Source organism: Anoplopoma fimbria, unplaced genomic scaffold, assembly GCF_027596085.1.
Source record: "Anoplopoma fimbria isolate UVic2021 breed Golden Eagle Sablefish unplaced genomic scaffold, Afim_UVic_2022 Un_contig_9093_pilon_pilon, whole genome shotgun sequence".
Taxonomy (NCBI): Eukaryota; Metazoa; Chordata; class Actinopteri; order Perciformes; family Anoplopomatidae; genus Anoplopoma; species Anoplopoma fimbria.
In genome coordinates, this window is record NW_026553769.1 from 60,001 (window position 1) to 72,328 (window position 12,328).

At 42.0% G+C, this 12,328-nt stretch overlaps 3 protein-coding genes across 3 annotated transcripts; 2 read left to right on the forward strand and 1 right to left on the reverse strand.

Annotated features, from left to right (window-relative positions):
- The first annotated feature begins 441 nt into the window (after window positions 1–441).
- LOC129116805 (piggyBac transposable element-derived protein 4-like) lies at window positions 442–2,941 on the forward strand. Its single transcript, XM_054627511.1, has 2 exons — window positions 442–2,609; window positions 2,698–2,941. The coding sequence occupies exons 1-2, from the start codon at window positions 1,227–1,229 to the stop codon at window positions 2,839–2,841; spliced, it is 1,527 nt and encodes a 508-aa protein (XP_054483486.1). The 5' UTR covers window positions 442–1,226; the 3' UTR covers window positions 2,842–2,941.
- A 211-nt stretch (window positions 2,942–3,152) lies between these two features.
- On the forward strand, window positions 3,153–4,737 carry LOC129116802 (telomerase reverse transcriptase-like). Its single transcript, XM_054627508.1, has 4 exons — window positions 3,153–3,184; window positions 3,353–3,477; window positions 3,566–3,703; window positions 4,517–4,737. Exons 1-4 carry the CDS (start codon window positions 3,153–3,155, stop codon window positions 4,618–4,620), a joined length of 399 nt encoding a protein of 132 aa, XP_054483483.1. The 3' UTR covers window positions 4,621–4,737.
- Window positions 4,738–4,786: 49 nt separating this feature from the next.
- Window positions 4,787–10,736, reverse strand: LOC129116803 (inactive sodium-dependent neutral amino acid transporter B(0)AT3-like). The gene is made up of 12 exons (XM_054627509.1): window positions 10,382–10,736; window positions 9,742–9,882; window positions 9,492–9,629; window positions 8,500–8,681; window positions 8,289–8,399; window positions 8,088–8,200; window positions 7,874–8,002; window positions 7,622–7,778; window positions 6,833–7,037; window positions 6,572–6,731; window positions 6,312–6,474; window positions 4,787–5,547 (listed from the first exon to the last, which is right to left on the reverse strand). Exons 1-12 carry the CDS (start codon window positions 10,521–10,523, stop codon window positions 5,329–5,331), a joined length of 1,860 nt encoding a protein of 619 aa, XP_054483484.1. The 5' UTR covers window positions 10,524–10,736; the 3' UTR covers window positions 4,787–5,328.
- Between the last annotated feature and the right edge of the window lie 1,592 nt (window positions 10,737–12,328).

Consider the following 12,328-nt stretch of genomic DNA (forward strand, 5'->3'; position numbering starts at 1 on the left):
TTAACTTGAGGGGGAACCAGAGGGAGTTAGTACGTTTCTGACAATACTCCACCTAATCTTTACAAAGCAAATACTTGTTTTTTAATCTTGATGCTCTGACTATCAAATGTAACACCTTTAACCCTTATAAGGTGTTCGGGTCTGTGGGACCCGTTTTCAGTTTTTAGCTTAATCAAAGTGATACAAATAATTATTTTTTTGAACTAAGATTCATTGGCTTTGGCTCATTTTCTGTGAGGAACATGAATCAGAAAACATTTTCAATGACCCCCCTGTATACCCCCCATCACATTTATATTACACACAGGGTGTTCGGGTCCAGTGGACCCGGAGCTAGTTTAAGTGTGGAAATCAAAGGTCCTGTGCACCCTCATTTTCCCTTCCTCCTCTCTCTGTGTGTGTGTGTGTGTGTGTGTGTGTGTGTGTGTGTGTGTGTGTGTGTGTGTGTGTGTGTGTGTGTGTGTGTGTGTGTGTGTGAGAGAGGAGAGTAGAGCAGGTTCTCGTACCCTTGGTGCGAGAAGCCACAGTGGGCGCCCACTGTTCCCGCACAAGGTTGCAACATTGTGGCAAAATTTGAGAACCCAACACTATCTACACCCATATTCCCACACATTTCACCCTCTGACTTGCGGGAACCAAGTTTGGGGACCTGACACTATAAAAAGGCTCTGTCAGCGTGGTTCCATATCACGACTGATCAAGATGGCAAAGCGATTCTCTGTTCAGACTGCCTTGCAGATGTTTTTGAAGAGACAGAGGGATTTGATAGTGATGCAGAGGAAATAGTGTCAGAAAGTGAGGACAACATTTCCGAAAATGCCGAGTCGGACACTGAGCTTGAAGAGGAGGATCAGAATCAGCCAGCTCCCAAACGTAGAAGAGCCTCAGGACTAGCCCTTCAGCAGCCAGGACAAGCCTGCGAGCAGCCAGCCCCAGGACCATCCCATGAGCAGGCAGGACCAGGCAGCAAGCAGCCAGCCCCAGGACCAACCCGTGAGCAGCCAGCCGTAGGACCAGCCCGTCAGCCTACTCCGAAACTCAAGAGAACCCCAGGACCAGCCCGCAAGCAGCTAGCCCCAGGACCAGCCCGCCAGCAGCCAGCCCCAGGGCCAGCCGATGCGCAGCAAGCCGCAGGACCAGCCGGTGAGCAGCCAGCCATAGAACCAGCCATTGAGCAGCCAGACATTGGACTAGACTGTCAGCAGCTTGCAAATGACAACATATGGATGTCAAAAAATGGCAGAATTGAATGGTCTACCTGCTCAAGAAATGAACCCCCCCGCATGGCTGCCAATGTGATTCGGATGCTACCAGGACCTACACGCTTGGCAGTCACTCATGCACAAGACATCAAGTCTTCTTTTGACCTTTTCATGCCATCCCCGATCAAAAAAATCATCCTCGATTGCACCAATTTAGAAGGGAGCAAAGTTTTTGGAGAGAGGTGGAAGGTTATGGACGAAACCGGTTTGGATGCTTACTTTGGGGTTCTCATCCTTGCTGGTGTTTTCAGGTCCAATGGGGAGGCCACTGAATCCCTGTGGGATGAAGAAACTGGCAGAGAACTTTTCCGGTCGACGATGTCTCTGGAAACGTTCAAAATAATTTCCAGGACCATCCGTTTTGATGACCGTGATGATAGACCAGCTCGACGGCAAAGAGACAAGCTAGCTGCCATCAGGATGGTGTGGGACAAGTGGGTGGCCCGTCTCCCCCTGTTTTACAATCCTGGGCCAAATGTCACAGTTGATGAGCAGCTGATGCCATTTCGGGGCCGCTGCCCATTTCGGCAGTATATACCATCTAAGCCTGCCAAGTATGGAATTAAGATTTGGGCTGCCTGTGATGCTGCGTCATCTTATGCATGGAACTTGCAGGTCTACACAGGGAAACGCCATGGAGGAGCCCCAGAGAAAAATCAAGGCATGAGAGTGGTCCTCGATTTGGCTCAAGGACTTTCTGGACACAATATCACGTGCGACAATTTCTTCACATCACACGAGCTGGGACAGGAGCTGCTAAAGCGGAAGCTGACTATGTTGGGAACAGTGCGCAAAAACAGGACTGAGCTCCCTCCCCAGCTGCTGAAAAAAGAGGACAGGCCTGTCCAGTCATCGAAGTTTGCATACACGGCTGACACAACCCTGGCATCGTATGTTCCAAAGAAAGGAAAAAATGTGGTGCTCATGAGTACACTGCACAGGGACGGGAGAATCTGTGGCCAGGAGCATCAAAAGCCCGAAATGATCATGGACTATAATGCCACAAAAGGAGGGGTGGACAACCTCGATAAGCTGGTGACAGCTTACAGCTGCAAAAGGAAGACCCTACGATGGCCTCTGGTGATATTTTTTGATATGTTGGATATCTCCGCATACAACGCCTTCGTCATTTGGAGAGCCCAAAGCCCAGAGTGGAATAGGGGAAAGCTGCAGAAGAGGCGTCTCTTTCTCGAGGAATTGGGGAAAACGTTGGTGAGACCTCACATTGCAAGGAGACAAAATCTTCCAAGAACTCCAGTCTCTGCAGCCATTGTGAGGAGGATTCAGGAGGAACATGATGGTGCCACATCCTGCCAAATTACAGAACCACCATCTGCAGAGCCTGAGGTAAGTGCGTGATGAGGTTGTAGTATAATAATTCATGTTTCTGAGATGAGGAGTGTTAGTAAATATCCTTATCTTTTCATTATTCTAGATTGTGGCCGGCAGCACCAAAAAGAAACGCTGTGAAGCGTGTGGACCCATGATGGACAGAAAAACCCAATATACATGCAAGCAGTGCAAAAAATACATATGCAATGCACATACAGTGAGACTCTGCCCCTCATGTGTGGTATAGTCTGATATAAGTATAATTGCCATGTTCAAATGCCTTAATTTGTTGTTCAGACAGATGTTATTGAGTATGTTTATGTTTATGTTTCCCAGTTATGCCTGTTTATGATGCATTTCCTTATTTTGTTACATTTTAATAAAAAAATAAAGAAAACGAGTGGCACCTCTTTTCATAAATGTGATTTAACAAAGGGAAAGGGAACAAATTTAACATATGTGTTGTTTATATTTCTTGCAATTTGGTTGAAGTAACCATCTGGTGAGTATTTAAAAAAAAAAGATTATATTAAAATGATTATGTTGAATTAAAAGGCAATGGGTCCACCAGACCCAGCAGCACCTCCTGTGTAACAGAAATACGAACACCCTATGAGGGTTAAGAGGGTTATCAATCAATAACTGCTGTGAACTGATTGGATCCCCTTTTCTATCAGAATGTAAATATCTGAATGGGCAGGGCTCATCTTTGTGTTCTCTTATGTTTGATTATGTGTCTTTGTGTTTTCTAACTTTAGGTTCCATGTGTGCGCTCAGAGTTTGCCATTCGGTCAGACGGTCGCTAAGAACCCTGTCTACTTCCTGCAGATGATATTGGATATGGCCGAATACGCCAATCAGCTCATCAGGCTCAGCAACAAAGGCAACATTTCCCCTTTTATTACATCTGGAAAAACCTCTATTTAAGCAATATCAAAATTTTAAAAATCGGCATCATTTTTTTTCTCCAGGACTGATTCTGGGCAGTAAGGCTCAGACTGGCGTTGTGCAGTATGAAGCAGTGGAGCTGCTCTTCTGTCTTTCCTTCTTGCTCGTGCTTTCACAACACCGTCCTCTCTACAAGGATCTGCTCCCACACCTGCACAAACGTATGTACCCTCTGGAAACAAAGACCTTCACATCAATACCACCTGTCCTATGGCACCACAAAGTGACAAGCACTACTGTCACAACATATTCTTTGAATGATGATGATGATGATAATAATAAAGTTTATAAAGCATATGTTGGCGTCCTCGCTGTTCACATTAGCCTCCATATGTGTCTCTCTCCCCAGAGCGGGACCAAAAGCGAAGCACGTTAAATGACTGCACACATGTTCATAGAACTGGAGTTACTACCAGTAACTATTTCTTCTGCCTGTTACAGACTCTTTAACCTTAGTTGCAATTTATGTTATTTTGATGCAAATACCAATCTATTGTAATATAAATTGGGCAATAAACTGAAAGCGGCAGAACTCATACATGCATTCATGCAAGGTGTTTTGTGAGTTTTGGAGACGTGTGTGTTTCTCTGCCAACTAAAGCTACCTAAAATCATTCCCTTGCTGTTGCAATGAAAGGGTCCAATCAAGTGGAAACACAAGCACAATTTCATGCCATAATGAACACCACAATCGCACTGCACCGCCTTATCATAAACTCAGACACATTAAACGTGTTTGTTTAGGGCCAGGAAAGTAGAGTCATGGGTCACATTAAGAAAAGATTCCATAAGTGAACAATATGAAAACCCAACAATTCTAGATACAACAGGATCTTTCATATACATGAAACAGTTTATTGCCGCCTTTTAATTCGATTTTAACGGTGCTGGAAATCGTTCAGGTTGCTGAATTTCACAGTTCACTATCAATAAGAGAGAGAAAAAGCATATTTCTGCTGTCATCTTCTTGACAGGGAAGCGCAGTCTAGAGCGACGTCTGGGGGATCTGAGGCTGGCCAGGGTTCGACAGGCCACTAACCCCAGGACCCCACTCGACTTCATGGCCATCCAGATGTAGACCACCAGCGAGCCCCCATTACAGCTCCTAACCCAACTATGAAACCCTCAGCAGCTCAAAGGCATAGATCAGTATTATGTCTAGCTTGGTTATCACTGTCATTGTGTTGTGAGTTTTGTCAAAATTAAGAAAGTAAAAATACTTTTTTTTTTTCTTTTCTCATCCTCAGGTTTGAAAATGGTTATCTGATCTTCAGTGTGCCATTAAAAAAAAGTAGTGTATCTGTTCCAAAGTGTAATGGAAGATTTTAGAGAAAGAAAAACTCCTCAGTCATAAAACACGTGATAAACCTTTAATCATAAACACAATAAAGACAGACGATTGAAAATCATCCAGCTACTGTACGAGACCTCACCTCATCCCACAGCCGTTTGTGTCTCTGGACTTTGATTTACACTTTGTGGTAGTTTTCCACAAAGAAGACATGACGTCACTTGGCAGAGAATTCGTATGTAAATAAGTTCCCAGAAGTTCTCTCATCCTGTTGTGTTAATAATTTAAGTGAGAGCAGGAAGCTTTGGATCTCATTCATTGATGTTTAGTGTCATAATTTACATCATGTACAATACACAAAAAATGTACAAAACAAAGACTTTCAATGTTAAATAAATCCCCTCTTGTTATTAAGGTTCACAGTTGTCAGTTCCTGATGAATGTAATCATGCAAAACATGACTGATTATATGTCAGCTGTCCGTAGAACGATTTCTCAAGCTCTTTGGTTCTTCTGTTCCCGTGTTTCAACCTCAAAGCCGTCGTTGTAGGAGGGATTTAGGTCAGTGTGAGCAGAAGACTTCTTGATCCTACAGCAGATCAGTCTGTAGAGAGCCACCAGAGGAATAGGAATCACAGGTAATACAGAGAGGAGGACGATTATGGCAAACACCCAGTCTGGGTAAGGCTTCACCTCAGTTTTGGGGAATAGTTCCTGAAGAAAAAGACAAATAAGTATTAAATGCAGAATATTGTAAGTTGAGAAATTGTTTAATGTTTTGTGTAATGTGCTCATTCTCTATTCTCTATCTTTTAAATCAATACCACTCTCATATCTGTGCGCTAAATATGAAGCTACAGCCGGTAAGCAATTAGCTTACAATGACTCAAAGTCCCTCTGCTGAACCAAGAAATACTTCTACCACAAAATTCCCCATAAAACCGCAACCCATTTTTACTTTTTAGTTTGTGTTTGGTTTAAATATACAAAATACTTTAAATGCTTTAAAGTGCTGAGAGGCATATTCATTTACATTTGGACAGAGCCAGGCTAGCTTTGTCACCCTTCACCCAAGGCAAATAACTCTACTTCCAAGAAAGTAAAACTATTCCTCTTAACCTGCATTCAGTTATACATTTTTGGTTGCTTGGGTGCCGCCCAAGGTCACTCGCAAGTGCAAGTACAATATTCACTCTCTTTAAGCTCTGTTTTTGGTCTCTTCCAGCTACTTGGGAAACATCTGTCTTTTTGCGGCTGCTACGAGTGCTTTGTCCACCTTTTACATACGTGTAGTCTTTGATCAATAGTTAATAGGAAATATTGATAATAGCATCTTTTAAATAGTCACTTGTACCTTTTTCCTCTACTCTTAGGACAGCACTATATCTACATACATATATATAAATATGTATATAATGTATTCAAGACTGGACTCAGTACTGGAACCATCTCGATGTCAGTACCTTTGATATACTTACATAGTCTGGGTTCCATGTGGGATAAGTTGGGCGTTTCTGTGCCTGGATGATCACGTAGGCAATCAACACCACCAGGAGCAGTAAAGGACTGATCACCATCCAGCATGCCTTCCAGAAAATGTTGGGCCTCTTCCCAGTCATGAAGTAGATGTCTTCACTAAAACTGTCAGGGGACACAAGGACCAGAGCAAAGTGTTTAGCACACTGGCATCTCAATCTCAAAAGACTACAGAGTAACAAAGAGAGGGAGAAATTTTTACTTTTTCATTCCGTAGACATAAATCACTGCAATAATCTCAAAGAATGCAACGATGAGCAGAGGCACAGAGCCCACGTAGCTGTTAAAGATCTCCACCCAGTAGTTCCCCGAACCCATTGTGAAGATCAGAGCCATCGAGAAGGCTGCCAAGCAGATCACCCCTAAGGAAGTCAAGAAAAATAGTTTCTTCAGAGAGGAGGCAGCAGGAAAATGATTTACCGCTCACGGATTCAAAACCCCCAAACTATCACTTTAAACTTACCTGTTACGAGTGCATCAGGGATCCACGTGGGCAGTACTTTGAGGTCTTTGATGGGCGTGAGGACAGCCTCTAAGTTGCCAAACATGGAGGAGAGACCCAGGCTGAGGAGCATGGTGAAGAACAGTATGGCCCATATCTGCGCACCCGGCATCGCTACCACTGCTTCGCTGAACACAATGAAAGCCAGGCCGGTACCTGAAGCGCTCTGGGAGAGGAGGATGCAGAGAGAGGCAAGAAAGTGAGGAGGAAGCATAAACTGAATCACTGTAGATGTTTTACCGGCATATTATGTGCTGCACTCCAGCAAAAGAAAAGGGAGGTAAGAGCAGAAAACAGAAAGGATTTAAAAAAGGAAGAAAGAAATTAGAAAACGTAGACAAAAAGAATGCAATGCACAAGATTGAATGTGTTTCTCACACAGGCTCCGCCCTCTATTGTACCCATAGAGTCCAGTAGAGGGTGGAGCCTTTGTGAGTTAGAACAAAGGTTACAATAATATAACCCTTGTTCTATAGGCAAGGGTTAAGCCCTCTACCAAGGGGCCCTGCCGCTCTATGCCACTCGCTGAAGAGGTTGCAAGGTGTCTAGGATGTGTGCTGCCTTATATACTGTGGGGTTAGCATGTATTCGGATAGGCATGTCCTTATTGGCCCGCTACAATTACGCAAATGAGCATTGGGCATATGTATGTTTGTCATTAGAGGAAAGTTTTACCCAAAGAGTCCAGTAGAGGCAGAAGTCTGTGCTTACAGAACTAGGGTTACAATGACGTAACCTTTGTTACAATACCTGGTCAAGAAATGACTGCAGGTCACAGGGCCTCAGGTCCACACGGGCCACCTCACCTGGAGATGTACGATTTAGATACTCCAACCAGTGATCATAGTTCTCCACTGTCATGTTCTGGTCTGGAAGCTCAAAGTGGTTGGTCAGAGCCAGGATGTTTCTGTGAATCGGATACCCCAAAATAATCTGCCTCTTTAGCATCAGCAGGAAAAGCAATACGTTTAAGAATAACATAAAATATTTGTGCATACGCACTCCTTCATACAGGAGCTGTAAGCGGTGTTGGCTTTAAATCCCAGGATGGCGAAGATGGGAATGGCGCCGTAGAGAGATGTGGCGCTATTTATTACTCCCACTAGAACAGCATCCATCTCACAGTTGTTTCTGAAGGACACAGAGAACAGAGAAAACATCACACACATATCATCCAAATTATACTGTGGAAGTATTTTCTTTTTTTAGTCTTTACTTCTCTGTATTATAGCTGGAGAAAGCTATCAGTGCTCCAAAGGCCACAGAGAGCGAGAAGAAGATCTGGGTGGCGGCGTCCAGCCACACCTGAGGGTTCTTCAGTATCTCCCACTGCAGCGAAGGGTAAACACAGCACATCAGGTCATTGTGTCCTGCATACGATCTTGCATCAGCTGTAGTGCAGAGTGGACAAACTCACATCAGGAGTGAAGAGGTACACCAGTCCAACAGTAGCTCCAGGCAGAGTGAGGGCACGGATCAGGAAGATAGTCAGCACCAGGTAAGGGAAGAGGACTGTCACATACATAGCCTGAAACAGGAAAAAATACAAACAGTTGTCATTAACTCTTTCTTTCTACAGCTTACTGTGATTGTCAGCAGTGAACATATTCTTCGCAGCACAAACAGACCTTCCCCATGGACTCGATGCCTTTGATGAAGCAGACGTAGACCATGCACCAGGCGCTGGCCAGACAGATGACCAACCACCATTGCAGGGAGCCGCTGGTCTGGATGTCAGATGTGATGTTCAGGGTCTCACGGTACCAGAAGTAGTTTGCTGGAGTGCTCTTCACACACTCTGTATTATAATCTAAATGAAAGCATACACAAGTTAAGGAGGATTACAACATTTATGAAATTCTGTTAGGACTTTAACTTAGAGGTGCTAAATTCAGAATTCTGAGCATTAATGTAGCAGTGAACATATCTTTGCAGTGTAAAGATAAAGTGGATTAATGGCATCCTGAGTAGAGAATATATATTTTCTCCCCTTTGTGTTGTAATATGAGCTTCTCTGTGATAACGTAACCCCTTTAGGTCATCCAAGGTAAACACTGTTATCTCTGTAAGCGCTGTTGCTGTTGTTCCCCATCCCCATGCCGAGAGCCATATGTTGGCAAAACCCTCAATCATTTTCCCTGAATTTGGAATGAAGCGCAATCCATTAACTTTTGTAGAGTTAAGTATCAAAATACTTTAAGAGATGTGTTTCTGCATAGTTTAATTAAAAACATCTGAAATGTGTAACATTTAAAAAACTGTATCATCATAAAACGTTTTAAAATCTGGTAATGATGAAACTCAATGACACCATGATTTGTGCACTTTGCCACACATATCAGTATCTGTCGCTGATCAAGAGCATGCTCTTTTATGGTGTGGTCCCTTTGTGTCATAAAACAATATAAATCCAGTAGTTTTCCTATTAAGTCTGAAGTAGAGACAGATCGGTAAGAGTCCTCTTGCAACTTGTAACTTTATTATAATTATACTAGTCTCTGAAACTGCATTTTTTTAATTAATAGTGTTTTATTCAATACTTCTCTCCCTGTGGTAGTAAGAACTGCAGACAATCAACGTATCAAGAGCAGCTGTGATGACTGGTGGGGTTTCTTGTTACCTGTGAGGTTATCATTGAGTGGACACTGGCTCCACGGCAGCGGGTTTTGGAAAGAGTGAAAGAGGTACCAGAGCACCCAGGCAAGAAGAGTATTGTAGAAAATGCACACCAGCAATGACACCAACATGGAGGCAATTCCTACACGTATGAGAAATAAGTGATGAACAACATTTCCAGTACCACAAAGAAGTTTTCAGCTCATGAAAGTAAAAATCCTAATAAACATCACACATGATTCCAGGACACCCACCGACTCCACCCAGGAACGGAGAGATGGAGTTCCAGACACCGATGCTGCCCATGCGGAACCTCTGTCCTATAGCCAGCTCCAGGTGGAGCAGAGGGAGGCCCTCAAACACCAGAGCGATCAGGTAGGGGATGAGGAAAGCACCTGAGGACATGAAGTAAGCATTGACCTCTCAGTTAGTCAAACCCTCTTGGTCTTACCTCGGTCTCAATGCACTCTGGTCTTGATCATGGTTTGGTGATCATGTTCTCAAAACAAAGGACAAGTAATTTGTATGACCTTAATCAAACCATAGTAAGGGAGATTTAAGGATGTGCTGAATAAGTGCACTGCAATACTAAAGATCTCTATACATTAAAATACATTTAAACACTACGTGATTTGAAACAATCCCCAATGTCAACCACCATCAATCAAACACAGATTAAGTTCATATTTTGGACAATGACTGGCATATTCCATTTGTTAATGACTAATTACACTGAGGCAGAAAGAGAATCCAAAGTGTTTGCAATTCAATTCAGTATCTCGTAATCATGAAAATAGTCTGAAATCATTGAAACACAATTAAAAAATAACACAGGTGATGAAACTTATAAATCTTTACTTAATTAATCTGGTGCATCATGTTATAGCATCTCACCTCCTCCATAGATTTGGCACAGGTAAGGAAAACGCCAGAGGTTTCCGATTCCCACTGCAAATCCAATACATGTTAGCAGGTACTGAGCCTTGTTGTCCCATTGGGGTCTCTCCTCCACCGCAGAGTCTTTTGCTTTGCCCATTCTCAGCCGGCAAAAAGCACATTTGCAGCTCGTCTCTGTCTTACCCCCTTTAGTGGGCTGTCTTCACCGTTGGTTAATCAGTTGCAGCTTTGAGTCAGGGTTACAGAGTTTATTGTTTTTTAAGCCAGGATTTCTTCTGAAAGCATCGGCATAGTGATCTAATGGTTAAACTTTCCAAGTTTGATTAAAATGCTAGCCTGCCGAGACTCTGATTAATGGATAACCTGGAGATGCTGTTTTAATGTCACACTGATCTAAAGTGTTTGGGATGCAGTCAATAAAAAAAGACAACACCATAACAGCTGTACCATGACAAAGCTGTATCTTTATTGAATTAATCAAACTTAATTCAAACAGCAGAGTTTACATGAGTGTGAAAGCTTGCAAGTAACTAAAGAAAAATGACATTAAAATTAACATTTATATCTCAAAAAGGGCGAAAAAGTATTTCAAATTCGACAGAATAGTATTAATGATAAAATAAATAAGACAACTTAAATAAACTTTATTTAATACTTTTAGCAAGGTGCACTCAGTCACTGTCTTTTAGTTATATTCCTTATCTGCAGCTAAGAAAATATCAGTCAGTAATAAACCCATCATGACTGCATGACTGTCTGTGATTGTGAGCTCAGGTTCAGTTGGTTCACCCTTGAACCGATAACTATCCTGTGTTTACGCTGGTTCATTGTGTTTTATTTGATCTGTACATTGATAAAAAGAATTCTCACCAGATTTAAGATTCCTAGAAGTAGTAGGTTTACTTCTTTAAATGATTAAAGATCTGTATCAGTGGTAACTTGCACCAGTTCTTGAAATTACCAAGAAAAAACATAGATTTACTGAAATGGTTAGACAATTATACTGTAGATAGTTCATCTCTATTCTTGGGGGAAAATACAGATTAAAGGTTCCACTAACCAACTGCTTAGTGAAAAAGAAAGGGAGTATATATTTAGCATTTTACCTTCCACACAAATCTTATCAAAGGTAACGTTGCTTAATCGAGCATACAAAATGATAAAGTCCATTACATCAATGACAGTCCAAACAACCAGTGATGTCTGTTTATGCTGAGAAGCAGTCACATTCAACAGCTGACTGGGAAAATGTTCATGTTTTTTCAGGATCTGTCAGGAAAATAGTCATATTATTGTATGTCATATAAAGAAATACTATAGTATGTCATTAAAGTCTTACTATAGAGTGTCATAAAATGATCATGGATAGCCGAGGTATAGTAAGGTATGAAAAAACATAGTATAGTATTTCTTGAAAAAAGTAATACTATGGTATGAAGTATTGTATGTCAGTATTGTATGTCATAAAAATACGAAAAAAAAGATGAATATATTTGGATATACATTTGGATCAAAAACAATCAACCTGTTCTGCAATAATTTCCGCTCTTTCAACAAATTGAAGAGCAGATTATTTGATCAATGCAGCTAGGCCTTTACACATATATGTAATAAATATGCTTCATGGACGTGCACACTTTAGTCACCTTGTTCTCGATCTTTTCAGAAACCCACTGAGAGGGGCTGATGGCCCACAATGTTTAGTTTTACCTCTCACAATGTGCAGTTCATATTTGTTCAGTGTAACAGTAATCAGAGGTCGCTTTATCACCAGCTTTATCTGTCAGTACTCTTTAGGTGGTTTTATATCAAATCCTGTCTTAAAAATCAAGAGATATTGTGGACTTCAGCATCCTCTTCTAATCTTCACTGCCTCCCTGTCAAGACAAGTAGTAAATAAAGTCAAATCCTTGACATATTGCTGTCCACATTATGCGGTAATTG